Source organism: Podarcis liolepis (genome assembly GCF_965112155.1).
Source record: "Podarcis liolepis genome assembly, chromosome: 2".
Taxonomy (NCBI): Eukaryota; Metazoa; Chordata; class Lepidosauria; order Squamata; family Lacertidae; genus Podarcis; species Podarcis liolepis.
Genome location: NC_139555.1, coordinates 121888721 through 121910203, shown reverse-complemented (window position 1 = coordinate 121910203; position 21483 = coordinate 121888721). Strand labels below are relative to the sequence as shown.

The following is a 21483-nucleotide window of genomic DNA, read 5'->3' as shown; positions in this document are numbered from 1 at the left end:
AATTCTTTGTCTTGAATTGTTTTTATTTTAATCTTCCTTCCTGTGTAGTTAAAGGACAGTCCTTGTGGGAACTCCCACCTGAAAGGTATGTTGTTCTTCTTCAGAAGGTATACCAGATCTTTGTAGAAGGCCCTCACCTCCAAAATGTATTTAGGGATGTCTTTGAAGATCTGAACTTGACAGTTCTGGATTACAAGAGCCTTTTGGTAATGTAGATCTAGTATTTTGTCTCTTTCTTCTTTAGATCTCAATGTAATCAAGCAGTCCCTAGGTTTCTTGCCTTGCCTTCTGCCCAACCAGAAGGCCGTTGTTATTTCGAATTCTTCCTCCTGAAATTCGTCCTGCCAAAATTCCAAAATATTTTCTGTGAGGAATTCTGCAAGACTATCTTTCTCTTCCTCTGGGATTGATCTTAATTTAAGATTTTTCTCCTTTCTCTGAAGTTCCCACAAAGCCAGGGTTGCATCATGTTCATTCACCTTTTTTGTAATTGGAGCAAGCTCCCTCTTAGTTTCTTCTGCTGTGTCTTTTGCACTTTGAGCAATCTTTCTTGTTTCTGAATTTTCTTGGATAAGTTTATTTATAGAGTCTAATACAGAGGCTACGCTTGCCGTGTTCAAGTCCAATCTTGTTGTCAGGTCATTCAATTTTTTTGTATTCTCCGCTGACTGCTTTGTCAGTGCTTCCAAAGACTGATTTATTTTGAGCAATGCCTGTGTCATTGACTCCATAGATGCAGTTGGTGCTTTTTCCTGTCCAGCTGGTGTTGTGCCTTGCATAGAACCCCTTTTCTTTTGAGTTTGCTGAGTTTGTTTTGCTTTGGATCTAGTTGTTATCTCATCTGGTTGGCTACTCATGTCCTCAAGGTCAATTCTCACAGGAAAGGCTTAGAAGTGGAAAGTTCCACTCTTTCCCTCTCACAGTAACAAATTTTCTTTAAGTCCTCTAGAGGGAGCATTTAATTGTATCCAGTTTAGAAAGTCAGAAACACATAAGGTAGGGAACAAAGAATCCCAAAAAAACAGAGTCCAAAAGTCCATAGTCAAAACACTTTTTACAGTTTCAATCTGAAATGTTCACAAAGTAACTCCATTAAAGTCTTATAACTTTGTTTCAGTCAAAACCCCAACTTTGTATCCAATTTGAGTTGACAGTTCAGTTGCCCGGTGCTTGCTCCGGCAGCCCGACTCAGGGTTTTGACAGTGAAAGATCTCTTTCCTCCACTCCTTTAAGCAGGTTTATAAATTTCGCTCTTATTCCCCCCCTTCTCCTGCTTACTGGGGGGGAAGTTTAAGTCCGATGTCAGGTTTTAAACAACTTAGAAGTTAACCTTCATTTAAATGCAGCTTTGTTCTTTCGTTGCTTTATTTACATGCAGTCCGGGGAGGCAGACTTCCTTACTTTATGCCTTTCCCGTTTTCAGCCAAATTTTAAAAGTCCCATTTTAAATGTCCCGTTCCATCTGTCAATCTTACTCACGGGTTTTACAGTCCGAATTCAGTTTCAGGAAGGAATCGGCGCTCTCTGCTCAATGGCGACGCGGCTTCACTCCGCAGGCTGGGTGACGACTCTCAGCACCGCGCTCACTCCCAATGCCGCTCCGTAGCCTTTAAAAAGGCTATTTCACAGTACCGGGGGGCGCAAAAGGTGCCCGCCGAGTCTCCTTGCTTACAGGCTTCAGCGCCTGTAATTTTAGGGGTCCCCCGCTCGCCGTAGCGGGTCAGACCCGAACTTGCGGAGCAGTCCTCCCTCGGAGCTCGAGGCAAGGACCGCCATTAAGCACTGGCGCCGACCGGAAGTCTCCGGAATTTGTCCACTGCCTGGTTCCCATGTTGATTTTTTAAATTTAATTTCCTCACTTTTTTCTACTTCTTTGTAACATGAGTTCCTTGAAATGCTCACCTTCTGGGTTCACCTTCCTTGGACGTGTTTGGAAAAGACAAGAGAAGCATCTGCTGGGAAGGTTTCAGTATCTGAGGGCCAAATGATTGAAGTAGGATTGTGTGGCCTCTGGAGGTCCCTTCCAGCTCTGACCTTCTGCTTTTGTCTTCACAGGGAAACCAGCCTACGAAGAAACCCCAAGTGAGTGACTCCTCCCCTCTCTCTGTCTGACATATTTCCCCCCAATATTGGAGCAGGAACAGGTTACAAACAGACCAAACCAAACCTGGTGGTGGCCTGGTCCTTAAGCCCAAGACCCTGATGGGAAGCTTCAGCCTGTCTGCTCAGCCTGTCTGTGGAGAGCAAGGGGTCCCTCAGGGCCAGGAAAAGGCTGCAGAGAGACTGTCGGCTGAGGGAGGGGCTCCAAGAAGGAGCAGGAGGAAGAGCCGAGGGTGCGGGGAGAGAGGGATCTCTGGGGGTTTAATTTACTGGAACCTGAAACTAAAGAATTGGTTGGTTGGCTCAAGTCTGTGGATGTCAGGAACCCTCCCCTCTGAATTTGGCACCACTGCTCCCTTTCTCTCTCCCCCCCGGCTTCTGCCTTTCTGCCCCATTCCTGCCCAGATTGCCCCCACCCTAGTCCCCCGCTGCCTCCATGCCAGGCTGTGCCCATCTCTCTTTGCCCTCCAGCACCTGCTTCTCCCTCCACTGCTGTCCTTGAGCCCCCTTGCCTCTGGGCTGCCTGTCCCTGAACTCTTCTTAGGCCCCTCCCCAGATTGAGACTGATCTGGGATGGGGGTGGAAGGAGGGAGGAGAAGGGCTGGGATCTCCCTCCCTGGGATCCTGACTCCTGTATTTCCTCCCTTTTGCAGCAAGTGACCAGGGGCCCGACAGCTCCATCAGGGGTAAGTGGGGTGCAGGTGGGGGCACAGGGGGCTCTTGCAGAAGACTCTGTGGGCACATCCTCAAATGGGGAAAAGCTGTTACCCCCCCTTGGGGTTTCCAAGAGTGAAATAATCTGCAGTGTCCATTGAGCTGAAAAAAGCTCCTGTGACTCATTCCATGTGTCCATCTGACCTCCACAGAGGATCCCCTCCACCTGACAAATGGGTTCTACGCAGGATCTGAATGAGAGATCTTGGAAGGGGTTCTGGAAGGGATTTTTCCTTCCAGTAGGACTGCTTTGTGTCCTTGTGGTATTCCCCCATAGTGTGCAGCTTGGCTCACTTGCTGGAGCTGCCCTCTGCAGGCCCATTTTGGTGGTGCTCCTTAGGTCTGATCTGACATGATGAGGGATGGTGGCTTTCCTTGGGAGGCTGGACTAGACGCCCTTTGGGTTCCCACTAGCTCTGTAATGCTGATGCCCCCACATCATGATGTTGGCTTAACTTTGAAACACTCCTGTTCTTTATTTCTGCAGTTTCATACCAGCCTGGTATGTGAGATGAGACCAGAAGGAGCCTGCCCAAGTTTGGCTGTGAATTGCAGAGGCTCAGAGCTCCTGCTGTTCTTTAATGCTGTTTATGATGTTCCTTAATCCTGGCTCTCACCCATCCATTCTGACTCCAGGTGTAACTTGAATTTGAGGGTATTCATGCTTTTCTGATGGATTATGGCCAATTTTACTTTGCAGAAATGTGCTTGTATTAATCAGAAATCTTCTAGATATATGCAACTAAAAGCTTTTAAAATTAATGAGGGAGACTAATGTCTCACAACAAATGAAACTGATCTGTACAAAACACAACTTGAAATAAGAGACATTGCACACATTTTTGTAAACTAAGAAATCTTTAATAGAAATACATTTTAAAAATTATAATATAAAAAGGGGATGAGGAGATTGACAACCACTTGCAGTGATTTTGACGGTATCTCTTGGTTCTTTGTTGCTGTGGTTCCCTCCACAAGCCCTTCCCCAATCTTATGTCACTCACTTTCCATCCAAATTGAAGGAAAGGCAACATCTGAGAACTGCTTTAGGTGTATTATGCATGAAATAGGCTAAATTGTTACTGCCGACCTGCCTCTTGGGCTGCCCAGCCTTTGGCTAATCGGATGTCATGTCATGGAATGTATAAAAGCAGCCTAACTGCTCTGGCTGAGTGTTTTCCATCCACCTTCTGTGTGAGGGAGTGAAGAAACTGGCAGGGAGGGATGGTTGGCAGGGATACTTAGATGCTCAGGAGTTGAAGCTGAAAGAGAAGGAACTGAGTGGCTGAAGACTAGAGAGGCTGTCAGAATTGGATCCGATTCTAATCTGGAAGCTTGCAAGTCACTCTCAGAAGATGAAGGACAGACGTTGGCCATTGATCCCGTAGAAGCCAAGGAGGACATCATCTCGTTACAACATCTGGATATGGAGGGGTTTTGTCTGTGTTGACCAAGAGCCCAGATGGGAGGGACGTCCTCCACCAGCCCTCCTGGGTCACCTCCTGCATCCCCAGAACCTCACTGTCCTGTGTGACTAGATCCAGAGTGGTCCAGAGGTGACCTCTGCTGGAGTTGCGGCCTCTCTTCAAACATCCTCAGGCAGAGCAGAGAATGAGGAGCTCCAGGGGGCATTCAGACCCTCCCTGTGGCAATGGCAGCTGCTGAGGCAGTTTCCTCCAGACCCTTTTTCTCTCCTTCAAGGCTCCAGTTCTCCAGCCTGGTTCATGGAGCTCCAGGTCCCAGGACAACCAGCTGCCGTTCTCTGGGGCTCCACCCTGGGCCTCCCATGATGCCCTGGGGCAGTGAGTTGAGAAACAGGCTGGAGGGGGAGGAAGAAGCAGCTGAAGGGGGGAATGGAGAAAGGGGGGAACTGAGAGGAGGTAGAGGCTGAGGGGATGGGGTGTAGCGACTCTCCTACAGGAGATGAGAGGGACTGATCCTGCTGACTGCCAAGGAGGAAGCCAGGAAGGAGACCTCCAGGGGCCGCAGGACTCTTCTCGCCTAACCCAGTGGATTTGCTGCACCTTGCTTTGAAGACAGGATGCATTTTTTTAAAAAAACTTTTGTAATATATGTTTGACTGCATAAGTAAGGGTGCGTCCCCTTTGTCTTTAGTGGTTCTTGCCTTCTTATCACAGGAGTTCCAGAGATTTTGAAGTTCCTGAGAATATTCACAGACTCTGGCAGGGAGGTCCAATAATTGTACTTCCCTTGCAAAATGATTAAAGAACTAGAGTCCAAAGCGAGATAGGGTCATAATCTGTGGTTTTGCAGGGGTGGGATTAAGTTATATGAGGCCAAGAGGGTGTGAAGTCTGGGCATTGCCTGGATTGGGGAACCACCTGGATGCTGCCTTTGGTTCCAGGACGAAAGAAAGGATGGTTGGGAATATAATAAAAGAAATGTTTAGATATCTGATCTGGGGCAGAGTGTGGTGGTTGGGGGTGACCAAGGCAGGGTTGCCCTGAAAGTCCACAAACCCAGGAGGAAGTTTTCCCACTGGGAATTGCACTGGCTCCCGGTGGAGTACAGGGTCAGGTTTAAGGTGCTGGTTTTGACTTTTAAAGCCCTATGCGGCCTAGGACCCACGTACCTACGGGACCGCCTCTCCTGGTATGCCCCGCGGAGGACCTTAAGGTCCACAAATAACAACACTTTGGAGGTCCCGAGTTTCAAGGTGATTAGGCTGGTCTCAACTAGGGCCAGGGCCTTTTCAGCATGGGCCCCGACGTGGTGGAACGCTCTGTCACAAGAGACTTGACAGGACCTGCAAAACAGAGCTGTTCCGCCTGGCCTTTGGTTTGGACTCGTTCTGACCCTTATGTTTCCCTCCCCTTATGGTCTTGATTTATCAGCTATTTTAAAATGAGGCTGCATTTTAAATTGCATTTTAACCTGTATTTTAAATTTGTGTCGTCCCCCCCTTTTCCCCCTATTATGTTTTTACTGTGATTTTATTGGTGTTAGCCGCCCTGAGCCCGGCTCTGGCCTGGGAGGGTGTGGTATAAATGAAAGTTGTTGTTGTTGTTGTTGTTGTTGTTGTTGTTGTTGTTGTTGTTGTTGTTATTGGTGGGAAGTTTTAAAAGTCAATGTCGCCCCTTTCTCAGGGTTCTTTCCATTGTTTGAACCTGTTATGCAATAAACTTTGATCTATTGATGACTGTTTTGCTCTGGTTTGTGGCTGGGGCCCCTTCCTTTGCTGACCGAGAGAACCCACAGGCTTTGCCCGACCAGCTGGGACTGTCAAGTATCCTCGCTCCCAGAATTTCCCTAACAACCTGTAGCCAATCCGTAACCAGATTTCTTGATTCCTTGAGATTTCTCAGTTTTGGTTCTTGTCCTGTAAGATCTAAAATTTCACTGTAAGTTAACCACTGCTTATCCATATTCTTATCCTGGTTGTAGCTTCCACTGGGGATATCCGCAGTGGTGTTTTTCTTTCTAATATGTTGTTTTACTTTCATCATACTCTAAATCCCGTAGTTTTTTTCCCTAATTACGTGATTTGTAAGTTTTATATATTTCCGCTTTTCCATACGATAGGTAGGCATACACCAACTTGCAGTGATTCCAAAGCTGTGACATATGTGGGAACCTTGACCATTTTTTTGCAACCCGTGACTTGCTTCAACTGGTCCCTTGAAGGATTTTCAGCCAGGGAAGAAAGCAGCCGGCAGGGGGCAGCGGAGGATCGCAAAAAGGGGAAAGTGAGAAAGCGAGGAAATACAACTAGGGACTGTGGAAAAATGGGGGAGGGTGTCTTGTGGCAGAGAGAGAGCGTCAGGGCAGGAGACAAACACACACAAACACCAGTGTCAAGGAAGGATGAGGACTTTCTCAGCGAAATCTGCCTCCGTTCTTCAATTCCTGTGAGAAATGTCTGTCAAAGCAGCCTGAGATGCAGTCACTTGAGATTCTTTTGCTAGCTTGGCATGCAAACAAAATTTAGATTATTGTAACTCGCCCAAGACTGTTTACTGCACTCTCAGCTATTCTTCTTATAAGTAAAAATGAAAACAAACATTAAAAATAAAAAGGCCTTGTTCTGGGAACTGCCCTGGGACTTTCCCACCTGACTCAGAGGTTGCTGAGGGAGGCAGAAGGGGACAAAGTCCCCTGGGAAACAATCCAGGTTGGAACAGAGAACCACACCAAGGACGTTTCTTATGCCACCATCTATTTGTTAGCCTGTAAGGGGCAAGAAGACTCGTTGCTGTTTCCACATGATATCAAGAACAGGAAAAAAATGTCTAAAGTCCTGTAAACTTTTTTAAAAGTCTGAAGAACAAACATTTTCCTCTTGGCTGTTACTTGTTGTTGTCGCCCACTGCACTTCCACGAAGAAGGGAAAGGAGAGGGAGAAAAGCCTCCACAGAGGAGAGCAGGGGAGCAGAAGGAGCCTCAAGCCACCGAGGACTTTCTAAAACAAGACTAGCACTTTGAATTGAACTCAGAACCAGACAAACAGGCAGAGGGTCTTTTGGCCCTGGTGAGATTTGGCCCTAAATGAGCAGCGGCAGTAGAAATCCTCTCAGGTTTATCTTGTAGCAGCTGAAGCATCCCTACTGTACTGGGAAAAACAACATATATTGCAATAATCCTGTCAGGAGGTTAGCAGATAATTGTGGATGATCCCTGTCCAGGAAAAACTGCAGTTGGTGAACTGGATGGAGCAGGTGAAAAGTAAAGCTTAAGACGTCCCTGAGCCCATTTAGCCATTGCTGTTTCCACACAATACCAAGAAGGGGACAAAAATAATGTCAGGAGAGATGTCCCTGCAGGCCTAGTCTTGAGAGGTGGAGAAGCCTGCAATGATCCAGTGTGGGGCTGTGGTTTGACTGGGATATGGGAGCCTGGGAGTCCTGGGTTCAAATCCCCACGCAGCCATGAAGCTCCCTCAGGGACCTTGGGCCTGTCAGGGCCATTATGAGGAGGACATGAATGCCACCTGGATAGAAATATTCATTTTGTGAAGGAAGAGTCAGCTAGAGAGGAAGATGCCTTTTGCCTGCCAGGAACAGGACCCAAACATCCTGGCTCCTGCCGAGTCTCCTCCCAAAGGGGACCCAGGAGTCCTGGCTCCTGCCGAGTCTCCTCCCAAAGGGGACCCAGGAGTCCTGGCTCCTGCCGAGTCTCCTCCCAAAGGGGACCCAGGAGTCCTGGCTCCTGCCGAGTCTCCTCCCCAAGGGGACCCAGGAGTCCTGGCTCCTGCCGAGTCTCCTCCCAAAGGGGACCCGGGAGTCCTGGCTCCTGCCGAGTCTCCTCCCAAAGGGGACCCAGGAGTCCTGGCTCCTGCCGAGTCTCCTCCCCAAGGGGACCCAGGAGTCCTGGCCACTTGGCCTTGAGGAAGAGAGCTGGGGAGGCTCAGGGTTTTGTCCTTCATGCTGAGGGAGACTGGTCTTTCCAAGGCTGGAAGGGGCCCAGGCCAGGCCAAGAGGGAGAAATGCCAAAGGTCTCCCCATCTAGGCACTGAGGGACATCGTGGGGAGAAAGAAAGCGTCTTCCCCAGAGCGACATTTCTGCCTGCCGATCTCCCAGTAAGGTAATGTTATCTGTGGGCTGCTGTGGCTTTCGGTTTCTGCCTTGTTTGGCTGCTCTCCCTTGCACCAAAGGTCTCCTCTGCAGGGAGGGAAGCGGGGAGGCTGAGGCAGCCCCACCCGGCCTGCTTGTCGGGGATGGAAGCCATTTTGTGGAGGGCTGGCAGTGAAGCAGAAAGGGAGGGGAAATGGCTGCCTCCTCCTTCCTGGAAGGGCTGCCTCAAGCAGCGGCTTTGTTATTTGTTCATCTTCATGCCACCATCTCCCTAAATTGGTTCAAGGGTGGTTTAAAGCCACATAACAAAGCTATACAGAAATATTCTTGAAAGTCTGTGAAGAAAAAAATATTTTCCTCCTGGTTGTTAGTTGCTGTCGCCCACTGCAGCTCCATGAAGAAGGGAAAGGAGAGGGAGAAAAGTCTCCACAGAGGAGAGCAGGGGAGCAGAAGGCGCCTCAAGCCACTGAGGACTTTCTAAAACAAGACTAGCACTTTGAATTGAACTCAGAACCAGACAAACAGGCAGAGGGTCTTTGGGCCCTGGTGAGATTTGGCCCTAAATGAGCTGTGGCAGTGAAAATCCTGTCAGGTTTCTCTTGTTGCAGCTGAAACATCCCTACTGTATTGAAAAAAACACCAGATTTTACAATAATCCTGTCAGGAGGTGAGCAGAACATGGATCCTTGTGGGCAGACTATCCCTGTCCAGAAAAACTGGATGGAGCAGGTGAAAAGTGAAGCTTAAGACGTCCCTGAGGTGACTGAGCCCATTGAGTCCCAAAAGTGGGTCCAGGAGACCCCCCCTCAAAACAGCCAGCCTCTTTCTTCACAGGGGCTTCTTTGGTTATACTAGTGAGGGGGCTTAGGTGACATCTACAGCCATCATCTCACCAAGATAGTTCAACAATGGAGCCCTCCATTAGATTTCAACCTTGGCTGGATCCAGGAATTAAAAGGGACTCATGCATCCTGCAGACTAAGACCACCCCCCAAACTCACAATAATATTTCGGCATCAGACAAGGGGAAATAAGGATGATAGAGATCATGCAGCTTGGGGGAAAGAGAGCTCCCCAATAATTCTTCACCTTCCGACTTCACAGCCCCCCCCCTTAAATCCAAAGCTTCCTTGTACCTGGGCAAGGAGCGGCCACTGCTTGTCTCTCTCCTGATTTCTTGGGAAAGGCAGCAGCTTCTGTGTGTGTCCCATGCTTAGCTCAGGTTTCAAGCGTTCAGGCTTCTGGAAGTGGGATGTGGGCCAAGCACTCTCTGGGCCAAGCACCCAGCCTGGGCTCAGGGCCTTCCAGAAGAGGCTGGGCAGCCGCTGGGTCTTGCTGACTGGGCAAAGGGGGCCTCCCTGACCCCCAACTCCCTGGGCCTGCAGACTCTCCCAGGCAGGGGGAGAGAAACTCATGTTGGGGCAGGAAGCAGAGATAATGTGGGGGTATAAAATGCCCCTTTAAAAAGCACATGGAGAAAGGAAATTGTGGCAAGGTGGTGGGCTCTGGCCTGACCCTGTGCTGATAGCAAACGTTTGTCGGCGTCCCACCACCTGCTTCCCTTCTCTGTGTGGTCATACGCTCTCTCTCTCTCTGTTTTGACTTCAACCCTGAGGTTCAGCCCTAGTTGCAACACTGAGCATTTCTTTACAAGGCACACAGTTAATCGCTGGAACCCCCTGCCACTAGATGGAGGGACGCAGGAGAAGAGCCGGGCTGCTGGATCACCCCAAAGGGGCCCATTGAGTCCAGCATGGCGGTCTCCCAGTGGCCACCCAGATGCCCCAGTAAGGAAGCATGCAAGGAGGACGGGAGGGACACCCAGCGAGTGGGATGCGAATGCATTTACTGTCTCTGATATTGGAGGAAGAAGGGAGCCATCTTTGAAGCCATGCAAGGGCTTCTTAAGAATACGTAGGACCCAGAAGGCTGTTCTGCACTGACTCAGCCCCCAAGTCCACCTCGCTCGGGATCTCACCGCCCCTCCCCCCAGTTTCAGAGAGGGGGGCATTCCCAGACCCCCTGGAGATGCGGGGACTGAACCTGGGGTCCTCCCCTGGGAAACCCCCTCCGCCCTCCCTGCAGAGCAGGACAGGAAGAGCTGAGAGGGAGGGAGGGAGGGAGGGAGGGAGGGAGGCGGCGATTCCCAGCGAGGAGCTGCAATCACTTTCTCTTTCCCTCTCCAGCCTCGCTCCCAAACTTGTGCCTAGAATTCTGCCCAGCGACCGATGCCGCCATCTGCGCTCAGATTTCCGATTGGTGGAATATTTTCCCCTCGCCCAATCATGGCTCGCTCTGCTGCTGGTTCCGCAGGCGGGGCAGAGAGCGGGTCTCGGAGTCGGAGGGAGAAGGACGTCGCTGGAGTAAGAAGAGGAAAAAGGAGCTTCGTTTTGGGGGGAGATGGGGGTCCTCCTCCACTGGCCCCCCCTGATTCTGGGGGCGGCTGCCCACCTGCTGCTGCTCCTGGACTGCGCAGGTAAGGACTCCGCTCTGGGGCGGGGGGAGAAAATAATCCCTTCCCAGACATCTGTTTCCCAGACTTCGCTTGTTTTGTATGCCGTCCGGGGCAGGGGCCGCTTCACTCCTGGGCTCGGGGCTCAAGCAAAGAACAAAACAAAGCTTGAAGGGGTTGGCAGGATTAATGGGGGGGAAAGTGACTCGCCTGTCCCGCCCCCGGTCTTTCTACTTCTATTTTTTACTTTCCCTCTTCTAACCCTCAGCCGCTCTGAAAACTCAGCTAAACACTCAGGAGACCAGCCTGGGGGTGGGAGCTGGACGCGTGTAGAGCTGACTTCATTGCGGGGGGGAAAACGTCTGAATAAGGGGTCCCCATCCGCAATTCCCAGTGTTGTTTTGCTCAAGAGTTCCCTTTCACAGCCACATTCATAATCAGGTTCTCCTGCTTTACAATTGTAACCCCTCCAAAAAACCCCTTCCTGTTGCCTGTCAAAAATGTAATTTGTAAATTATGCAGTGGGCTCCTCTGTGCCGTTCCTGTACTGCCGCTTTCACTACGTTTTGCACACTATATCTGAAGAAGTGTGCCTGCACACGAAAGCTTACACAGTACCCAGAACAAACTTGGTTGGTCTCCAAGGTGCTACTGGACAATTTTTTAATTTTTTTATTTTGACTGCGTTAGACCAACACGGCTACCTAGTTGAATCTTAATTGTAAATAATTCTTGTGGTTCTCTAATGGAAAATGGTATGAATATAATACTATCTTTAGTTTAAAAGTTGCTTGTTGCATAAAAATTCTCAAAGTAATTTAAAAGCTTTAAGAACTAAAGAGTAAGACCTGTTATTTCTCTCTTGAACCCTCTCCATATTGGGGGCTGCCCCCTCACTGTGTCTGCTACAGGGCTGGCCAAAGGGTGGTGGAGACCACTGGTTCCTTCAGATTCCTCCTCATTTTGTGGCTCTTTGTCTCCCGACCACTGAGCAGAACTGCCTGTGGTGTTTAGCCAGATGCCCCAACCAGAGGCAGCCTTGCTCTGAGCTCTTGTGGTTTGAAGTGGGGGGAGCCCCTGCCCTGGGAGGGGAGGGTCTTAGAAGTGGGTCCCATTTGATCTTGCCTGAAAGGAAACTGAGCCAGAGGGAGGAAGCAGAGTCCACACACCATCAAGGCGTATGTAATTCAAGCAAACTCATCTTGCAGGCTTTCGCTTCCTTGAACTTTGTTTTCCACAGTGGATCTCCCTCAGAAGGTGGTAGATTCTACTTCCTTGGAGGTTTGTTAGCAGAGGTTGTATAGCCATCTGCCATGGATGCTGCAGTCGAGATGCCAGCATCGCAGGGGGGCTGGACCTTCAGAGTCCTGTCTATGGTTTTTATTTTAGTTTCCTAGTTGTTTTGAGATGAGTCACTGGCCAAACTCAAGCGGGCTTCTTCCTCCTGGAGGGTGAAGTTGCCCAAAGTGCATTCGACACAATTTTCACAGGATCCTCAAGGACCACCTCTTTCTCTATGAACCTACCTGGACCCTGAGATCATCTCCTTCCTGTGCCACCTCCTCTAGAGGTCCGTAGGGTGAAGGGTGGCATCAATGCGAGAACAGGGCCTTCTCTGCAGTGGCTCCCCGTCTGGAAGGCTCTCCCCAGGGAAGTTTGCCTGGCACCTTCATTATTCACCTGTTGACTAAGTCAGGCAAAAACATTCCCTTTTAACCAGGCCTTTGGTTGATTTGATTGACATCCTTTTAAAAGTGTGTGGGGGGGTATTGGCTTTTTTATTATTGAATATTTTGTCGTTTTATATTTTGATTTTGTTCTGTCAGCCGCCCTGAGACCTCCGGGTATAGGGTGGTATTTTCTTTAATGTCTTAATCGGCATCCATTTTGGTGAGCTTTAGAAGGATAGGGCGGTATATAAATTCAATATATAATAATAATTATACGTCCCATTTCTGCTACCTGAGGCAAAACAGGAATAGCCTCCTCTTCCCCTTTTAGCACTGTGCCCCTCTACCTTCCGCCAGGGAAATGCCCCATCTCTCGCTGAACTCAACTCAGCTTTTCTGTCGGGGGGGGTGTTCTCATGGCACAGAAGCCCTGGGTATGATGATGAAAGCCTGTGATCAGCTCCCTCCCTCCCCAAGTCTTTGTGAGCTGTTTTTGTGGGTCTCGGATAATCTCTAGGCAGAGAATGGGACAAGTGTTGGAAGGAAGGCCTCATCTTTACGCCCAAATCTGTGAGGCCTTTCTTGGTACTGACTCCAGAGGAGCCCAGGGTTTGAATTAAGGGGCTGCAGCTGTCTTGGGGGGCCCTCTCTGTGGGTCTCATCCTGTACCCTAGAGAAGATTACGAGTACCATGGAGCCTTGGCTCTTTCCTCCTGCGCAAAGGAGGCACACAGCCCCCTTAGTACACATTCACTGTGACTTGGGAAGAGGGTTAAGGAGTGTGGTGAGTGAGCAGAAACAGCAAAATCTGCTGATGGACGTCCACAAAAGTTAATTGCTTCTGATGGGGATCTGCTGTGGAGACTCATTAGGCCCCCTGGTGGCCAGAGCTCTGTCCCCCTTCCTGTGTTCGATCTCGTGAAGGGGCAAGTGTGGGGAAAGGGGATGTGGGGCCACATGTTGAGACCTGACCCCAAAGTTGCATTTGCCCTCCTGCCCCTGCTATCCCTGGGGGGCCTTCTTTCTCAAGTGGGGAACCTGCTCTGTGGGTGGCAGCTCAGACCATTGAAAGATTGCAACACCGAACCATTTAAACACCGATTCTCAAAAGGGATCCAGGAAGGATCTTGGAAATTGCAGGCCCATTAACTTGACATCTGTCCCTGGAAAACTGGTGGAAACTCCCAATTTGAATGCATTTAACCTGAATGATTTCAGCTTATGCTGTTGACAGCTGGCTTGTTGGAATCACACAAATTATATATGCAGAAGGCAGACAGCTCTTTTTGTGCAAGGTTCTCACAAGATCATGAAACCTGTCCTGAGTTCCCAGGAGATCTTTCCAAAGCCTCCCAGAGCCCAGGAAGCAAGACTCAGGTCAGACCTGTTCAGTGCATGGCTCCAGAAGGTCAGATGGTGGGGCGGCTCCAAGGGAGTGGCTTTCTTAGGCCCGTTTCTGCATATATGAGCCATCCCGGTCAGGGCAGACAACTCTGAGCTACCTGGACCAGTGGTCTGATGAGGCAGCTTTCTGTTTTCCCAATATATGGATTTTGCTTCGTCTGGTCTCCCCTCCATCCACTTCCCAGACCTGAGCCTGCTTAGCTTCCATTCGGTGCCTGCATCCTGAGCCTTCAGGCCATGTTGTGGGAGCTCTCATTAGCTTGGCGCTTGCAAGTGGGGGGCAATTCCTGCCCCCTTGGCAAAAAGGGAGGGGCTGGCCTCTCTCTCCCTCACACGGAGCCTGAGCAGAGACATGCAGCGATTTAGTGCTGCCTGGCAGAGCTTTTTCTTTTTTAAAAAATAATTTTTATTGTATTTTCACAATTTATATTAACACAAACAATACACAATACAAACATACAAACATGTATAATTTCATATCCAATTTTCTTAAAATTTATTTCGCTGACTTCCCCATACCTCCCCTTTCTGCATTCCAGTTTCCAAATTTGTTTCAGCAAATCCTTCCCCTTAATTTCATCTAATCGTTTCCTTTCCTTTTCTTTTACTTAAACTTTTTCAGTTGTAATCCCTTACTTTCTATAACCACAACATTTTAGCACTCATTAATTTTACAATATTTCTTAAGATAAATTTTAAATTTCTTCCAATTTTCTTCCACCATCTCTTTCCCCTGGTCTCGGATTCTGCCAGTCATTTCCGCCAGTCCCATGTAGTCTATCACCTTCATCTGCCATTCTTCCAGAGTGGGTAGCTCTTGTGTCTTCCAATACTTTGCGATGAGTATTCTTGCTGCTGTTGTAGCGTACATAAAAAAAAATTCTATCTTTCTTTGACACCAATTGGCCAACAATGCCCAAGAGAAAGGCCGCTGGTTTCTTAGGGAAAGTACATTTAAGTACCTTTTTCAATTCATTATATATCATTTCCCAGAAAGCCTTAATCTTCGGGCACGTCCACCAAAGGTGAAAAAAAGTACGTTCAGTTTCTTTACATTTCCAACATTTATTTTTGGGCAAATGATAAATTTTTGCAAGCTTGACTGGGGTCATGTACCACCTGTAAATCATTTTCATAATATTCTCTCTTAAGGCATTACATGCCGTAAATTTTATACCGGTGGTCCACAACTGTTCCCAGTCAGCAAACATAATGTTATGACCAATGTCTTGTGCCCACTTTATCATAGCCGATTTCACTGTCTCATCTTGTGTATTCCATTTCAGCAGTAAGTTGTACATTCTTGACAAGTTCTTAGTATTGGGTTCTAACAGTTCTGTTTCTAATTTTGATTTCTCCACCTGGAAGCCAAATTTCCTGTCCTGTTTATAAACTTCCATTATTTGATAATAATGGAGCCAATCTCGTACTTTAACCTTCAATTTCTCAAAGCTCTGTAGTTTCAATTTATCTCCCTCCTGTTCCAGAATTTCCCAATATTTCGACCATTTGGCCTCCATATTGAGCTTTTTCACAGCTTTTGCTTCCATTGGCGACAACCACCTTGGGGTTTTGTTTTCTAACAAATCTTTATATCTAATCCAAACATTATTGTCAGAGCTGCTTCCAGATCCTAGCTCACAGAGGATCACGCTAGCCAGCGGTCACTTTGTAAAAGTCTTTATTGAGTTACAGTTTCCATTCTCAAGCTGCTGCGTGCAGCTCTACGTCTTAAGGGTTAGACCGGCGAAGCTCCGTCTGAGTCCCCGCCTCTTGTACACCAACTTAATAGCCTAGCCTTACTCCACCTTTTCCTCCTGACCGTTCTTCTCTGGGTCCCTCTGCCCCCCGTGGTCTCTTCCTTCCGGGACTCTTCTGACGCTGACCCCCCGGACCCTTCTGTCTCCTTGCGGCGGGCTTTAGGACCTGGCTCCCTTTCCGGGCTGCTTACTGTGCCGCCTTCCTGTGCATTTGAACTTGGCGCGCGCGCCCAACCTCCCACTTTCCGTTTGACCGTTTCTTCTCTCTCCGATGGAGGTGTGGCCACTCCTGACTCATGTCCTCCCCCCTGCGGCGAGCCACCTGATCCCGATGCCTGGCGCCCTTCCTCCCCACTGCGCTCTGTTGGGGATGTTGGCCCCGATTTCCAACTGCTGCTCTCTGAGCCCCCTCTGGACCCTACTTCCTGGGGTGTCCCCCTAAGCTCCCCCCTTGCTCTGGGCACTGGCGCTCCTTTCTGTGAATCTTCCGATTCACTGGAAAGACTCGGAGATCTCGGGTCGTCGTCATCGCTCATCTTTCCTTCAGACTCCTCCCCTTCACTCTCTGTTTCCTCCCTTGCCCTCGCCTCTGCTCCTGAACCCCTGACAATTATATAATGCTTTCCTAACAATGTGATTTTTAAAAGCTTTATGTGCTTTAACCTTGTCATACCATAAATATGCATGCCATCCAAATACATTGTTGAACCCTTCTAAATCCAAAATGTCTGTTCTCAAGAAGCAGCCAGTCTTTCATCCAGCAAAAAGCTGCTGATTCATAATAAAGCTTAAAGTCCGGCAGGGCAAATCCCCCTCTTTCCTTTGCATCAGTTAAAATCTTAAATTTTATTCTGGGTTTTTTGCCCTGCCAGACAAACTTCGAAATATCTTTCTGCCACCTCTTGAAACAATCCATCTTGTCCACGATTTGCAATGCTTGAAATAAAAATAACATTCTAGGCAATACATTCATCTTAATAACAGCAATTTGGCCTAACAAGGAAAGCTTCAAATTTGACCATATTTCTAGATCCTTTTTTACTTCTGTCCAGCATTTCTCACTGGCAGAGCTTTTTCTCACCCTCTGCTCCATGGACTATTGTTGTTGTTACTTGTATTTATATGCTCTCCCCTTTTCAACTATGTTTCGTAGGTTCCCTCTGCTCTGCCTCCTCTATGTTTAAAGGCAGGTCTACAAACTCCCCCAAACCCTGCTGAACTTTGGATCTCCTAATTTGGGGCTGCTGCCTTCATCTGCAGGACCCCTAACTCTCTGCCCCCTTTTCTCTTCCTTTCCAGACTCCACTTCTCACTCCCTGCGCTACTTCTACACAGCCGTGTCTGAGCCTGGCCAGGGGCTGCCCAAGTTCATTGCTGTGGGGTACGTGGATGACCAGCCATTTGTTCAGTATGACAGTGACACCAAGGAGTACCTGTCCCAAGTTCCCTGGATGAAGAAGGTGGAGATGGAGGATCCTCAGTACCAGGAAAGGAACAACCAGAACTTTCAGGGCGATGAGCTGGGGTTCAGAGTGAACCTGGAAATTGCAAGGAATCGCTACAACCAGAGCAGAGGTGAGTGGAAGGCAGGAGAGGAACAGAGTCACACCTCCCCCCCCCCCAATAACGTTTCCTCCAGGGGCCAGAATTGCAGGGAGGGGGCTGCTGGGAGGAAAGGAAATGGAGGGTGGGGGTCTCCATCAGGGCAGAGGCATCTCCCCTTCCCTTATTGAAGATCTTAATGGGGGGTGGGGTGGGGTGGGGTGGCGAAAGAGAATGAGACTTGGAGGGCAGAGGACACCCCCCCAGTATGACCCTCTCTGGACCTGCACATCCTACCAAGGAAATGTCTCCATTGCCTGCCCTTCCTTCCATGCTAGGCTTGGCTTAGGCCTTTTCAGGTGGAAATCTCTCTGGGAGGGGAAGAGAAGGGTGGGGATCCTGAGGCTGAGACAAGCAAACCTTGAATTCTGGTCCTGCCTAAGGAGAAGCCAGCTGCCCAGACAGAGGCGCTCATTGGCTGACCCTTCTGTCCATCACCAAGCCCCTCCCTGGCACAGTGTTGAAAAAGAAGTCTTTTTAAGGAACTTGAACGGACTGGGTTTTGGGGGTCAGAGTGGCAAATACATGGTTAAAACCATAAGCACAGTGGGCAACTGAAGTGGGAGGGTAGACAAGAGCCCCCAAGGTCATCCTGCAGCCAGGGAGTTCCCAGAAGATCGACACTGGCAATTAATTAGCCTGAGGCTGCCATGTTTTACTGTCCTGTGTCGAAAAGGAGCATTAGGCCAGAACTCGATCAGGCCCATTAATATCAGAAATAATCTGTTTTCTAAGCACTTTTGGTTGTGTTATTTCAGGAGTTTCACTCTGTCTGATTTTAGTTGGAAAACGTATGGCCAGTTACCTGAGAGAGAAGGTGCCCCAGTGAACTTCATGGGACTTGCTTCTGAGTAAACTTGCATAAGATCCCACATCTCCAGCGCTTATTATACATCTGTACTTACTTGATTGTTTAGCAGTCTACACTTAGGGACCCTTTAGAAAGGTCTTTCACCCCCTTTGTTCAGTTGTGGCGATTTCTGCCCCCTGCCCCATCCAGCCTGGGAACTGTTACGACAGGAATCACTAAACTCAGTAAAAGCTGGTAGACCTCTGGCCAAAGCCTGTTTTTGAAACTTCCTTCTGACATGAGTTAAAAGCTGTTAGCCCTCTTGAGATAATAGTTGTGTGAAAGGAGCCAGCATGCTGGAAGGGTGGGGGGAGGCATTTGTGTTTAGCCCCAAAGTTGAGTGACTCCCCCCTCCAATTGCAATTTTGGAGCAGAACTTCAGAAGTGGGAGCCTCTGCTGGGTCTGGAGGGAGATCTCTCTACGATTTTGCTCCTTCACTTTCCAAGCTTCTATATTTCCTCACTACCTAAGCAGGCTCCCTGCTTCAGGACTTTAGCCCTGCTCCTAACAGCACCACAGGTGTCCTGGCACTTAAAACAATAACTGCAGTCGAGGGGTAGAAAGGTGGGTGAGATTGACGGGTGGGCTATGCTAGGATGTCAGCTTCACCCTCCTGCCCCCTTTGGCCCATGGGGACAATCCTGATCAGGATCTGGCCCTGAAGCCAAAGAGATTCCCCACCTCTGACACAGAATAATGGAGGTGGAAGGAGCCTTGCCAAAGGGGTCAGCCTGAGTGTGTCCAGAGCCCTCTGGGGCCTTCGTTGGCCTTGTCAGGCTTGCAAGGAAGAAACCCAGGGGGTCAGCTGAGACCAAGCCAGCGCTGCAATGGGCAGGTCTGCTTTTCTTGCAGTGGGATCAGGCCTGGCCTTGCCTTGCAGGCTTCCTCTTGGGCTCCTGGGAATTCTGCTTCTCCCCCTTTTAAAAATGGGGATTGGGTCCCTTCTGAGCCCCTGCACCTATCCATGGAAAATGCCCCATAAATGTCACCAAGGGGCGCCTCTCGTTTCCTGATCATTTCTTGCTGTGATGGCCTGGGATTCCGAGTCTGAGAGTGAACCGGAGGAATCCCAGCCGGCACAGGAGTCCCCGCCTCCAGGGCCGGCTGAACTGGGGCAAGGCCTAGATGCTGAGGAGCCTGCACCTGTGCCAGATCCTCAGGGGCAGGCACCAGGTGAGACCATTCTGGCCCCAGAGGTGCTGGAAGACTCAGTGGCTACAGGTGAGCCTCCCCCGGGGCCCAGTAACCCTTCGGCCTCTCCTGAACTGCAGAGGCTTAGGGCAGAGAGGCGAAGGGAACTGGTCTCTCCCAGGAGGAGTGCTCACCTTAAGGCCAGGAGAGGTGGGGCTCCTGGGGGCCGGGACCGCCCCGGGCCTTAGAAGAAGATAAAGGTCAGGCAGCCCGGTCCCAGGTTGCGGGAGCAACGTCGTTGTGGAGTACCTGCTTTACCCAGACCTAGATCTGCACTCCCGGTGTGCCTGTTCCTCGCCCGGCTTCCTGCTCCTGACTCTCCGGTGTTCCTGTTCCTCGCCCGGCTGCCCGCTGCTGACCCACCAGTGTTCCTGTTCCCCGCCTGGCTCCCTGCTTCTGCTCTACCAGTGTTCCTGTTACCCGCCGGGCTTCCTGCTGCTGCCCTACCAGCGTTCCTGCTCCCCCGCCTGGCTCCCTGTTTCGGACCTCGCGTCTCATCTAGTGATCGTCTACCCTGCTAGTGACTCTGGACTGAACTTCGGATACGGTATTAGTACCCCCCCCCCCCGGGACCAGCACACTTGCAATTGCTTAGCTCAGAAAATCCCAAACAAATGAGAAGGCCACTTCAAGGTGCCACGGACAGCCCTGGAAATGTCGTCTGATTCTATTTAAAAACAGTGTTTAAGGTATAGGTATATCGTGATTGATCCTACTTAACATCTTGAGGAAACGGGAGGGGGTGAGCTTCATCTATAAAATGAGGGAGAAAGCAATTTATGCTGAAGAAGCAATGAGACAAAGCAACTTCCCTCCAAGCAAAAGCTCCATATCCAGACCAGCTGGTGGGGTTTGTGGTTTGGTTTGTTGTTTGCATAGGTCAACCACAAACCATTGTTTGAGTGCATAAAAAGAACTATATCACCTTGGGACATGGTCTTGTAGAAGATACTGATTATTATTATTATTATTATTATTACTACTACTATTATTATTATTATTATATTAAATATGTTTGATAGTTCTAGAGGGATGACTCCAAAGTAGTAGCTCTGTTACAATCATTCTACTTGCCAGAGGGATCAATTTCCCTTCTCTCCCCCCCCCCCTGCACACCTTTCTGGGGCTTCTCCTGACTCCCCCCCCCCAAGCTGATTTGTGGGGGACAGACGGGAAGGAGATGGGGAGAAAGCCCCAGTTGTGTGAGTGAGACTTGTTCCTTCTGGCTCCTGCTAGACTAACTGTGTTAGCTGAATCCAGCCCAGAAAAGCAGGATTTCCTTTGAGAGAGGCTGCACTAATCCAAGGCTTTATATGCCCCAACTCAATTCAGCTGTGAGCCAAAGGCTCCTGAGGTGAAAGAGGAAGCCAGAATTAAAGAGAGAGCAGCCTGGTGTCTTCTGGGACAGCTTCTCCTCCATTGCTGAGCTCCCTCAGGCTACCCAGAAGAGCTGTGAGGAAAACTGTTGTGTATTGAGTCAAAGGATTTTTATCTGTATTATGATTGTCTGTATTTTCATTAGGGTAAAGTAACTGCCTTTTGGTTTCAGAGGGTACAGCTACTATTGGTTCATTTAAGCTGCTGTATTTGGATCCTCTGTCTTATTGGTTTCCTCCAAAAGGCAGGACTGTGATTGCCTGATATTGTTCCCTCCAAAATGTATCCTTTCTAGCTAGTTCCCTGTCCCTATAAATGTAGCTTTCCCCTCCTCAGGCTTGAGTCTTGTTTGCTTTAATAAAGAAGTGTTACTAGAGAACTGTCTCCAGCATATTATGTCAAGAGAGCTGAAATCACAAACCCCACGTCACAACAACTGGCGACGAGGATGGGATCCGGAATGCTGAGGAGCGGTTAAACGCAGCCCTGCCTCAGAGTCCGGATTGCAGCTAAGAACAAGACTCACTGGCCAGCTGAGAAGTCGACCCTGCCACAGGACAATGGAGAGTCCAAGGGTATTGGAGCCCTTCCAGCCATCAGAGCCCCACATGTGGGAAGACTACGTCGAACGCTTCGAGTTCTTCACAGTGGCTCAAGGGATCACCGATGCCAGCAAAAGAAGGGCCACATTATGAGCTACTGTGGGCCTGAGACCTTCACGCTGGCCAAGGCATTGCTTGCTCCAGCGAAGCTAAGTGAGACATCTCTCAAAGATATTCTCGCCTGTCTAACAAGCCATTTGGTGCTTACTGAGACCAAGATGGCCCTGT

At 49.3% G+C, this 21483-nt stretch overlaps 2 protein-coding genes, 2 long non-coding RNA genes and 1 pseudogene across 6 annotated transcripts in view; 3 read left to right on the top strand and 2 right to left on the bottom strand.

Moving 5' to 3' along the window:
• The window catches only part of LOC310702041, a 257327-nt gene that overhangs the window by 56702 nt on the left and 179142 nt on the right, over window positions 1–21483 (bottom strand). The window lies entirely within an intron of this gene.
• Window positions 1–21483, top strand: part of LOC310701772 (major histocompatibility complex class I-related gene protein-like) — a 139620-nt gene that overhangs the window by 42390 nt on the left and 75747 nt on the right. The window contains exons 6-8 of one of the 2 annotated variants that reach the window (XR_014523100.1): window positions 2056–2082; window positions 2754–2786; window positions 3302–4694. Coding sequence is in view for 1 of the 2 variants with exons in the window: in XM_083493123.1 (XP_083349249.1) it covers window positions 2056–2082; window positions 2754–2786 (60 nt within the window). In the remaining variant the exon portion in view is untranslated. The remainder of the gene's footprint in view (window positions 1–2055; window positions 2083–2753; window positions 2787–3301; window positions 4695–21483) is intronic. The other variant, XM_083493123.1, reaches the window with a different exon arrangement.
• Window positions 5726–10501, bottom strand: LOC310702049. Its single transcript, XR_014523161.1, has 2 exons — window positions 9483–10501; window positions 5726–6154 (listed from the first exon to the last, which is right to left on the bottom strand). It is a non-coding gene; the product is annotated as an uncharacterized lncRNA (long non-coding RNA).
• Window positions 10575–21483, top strand: part of LOC310701696 (major histocompatibility complex class I-related gene protein-like) — an 84555-nt pseudogene continuing 73646 nt past the window's right edge. The window contains exons 1-2 of the transcript XR_014530078.1: window positions 10575–10822; window positions 16932–17207. The product of XR_014530078.1 is annotated as a major histocompatibility complex class I-related gene protein-like (transcript). The remainder of the gene's footprint in view (window positions 10823–16931; window positions 17208–21483) is intronic.
• The window catches only part of LOC310701705 (H-2 class I histocompatibility antigen, Q9 alpha chain-like), a gene marked incomplete at its 5' end in the record, with an annotated part of 167789 nt that continues 156962 nt past the window's right edge, over window positions 10657–21483 (top strand). The window contains one exon of the mRNA XM_083492990.1: window positions 10657–10752. Within this exon, the coding sequence (XP_083349116.1) occupies window positions 10747–10752 (6 nt within the window). The remainder of the gene's footprint in view (window positions 10753–21483) is intronic.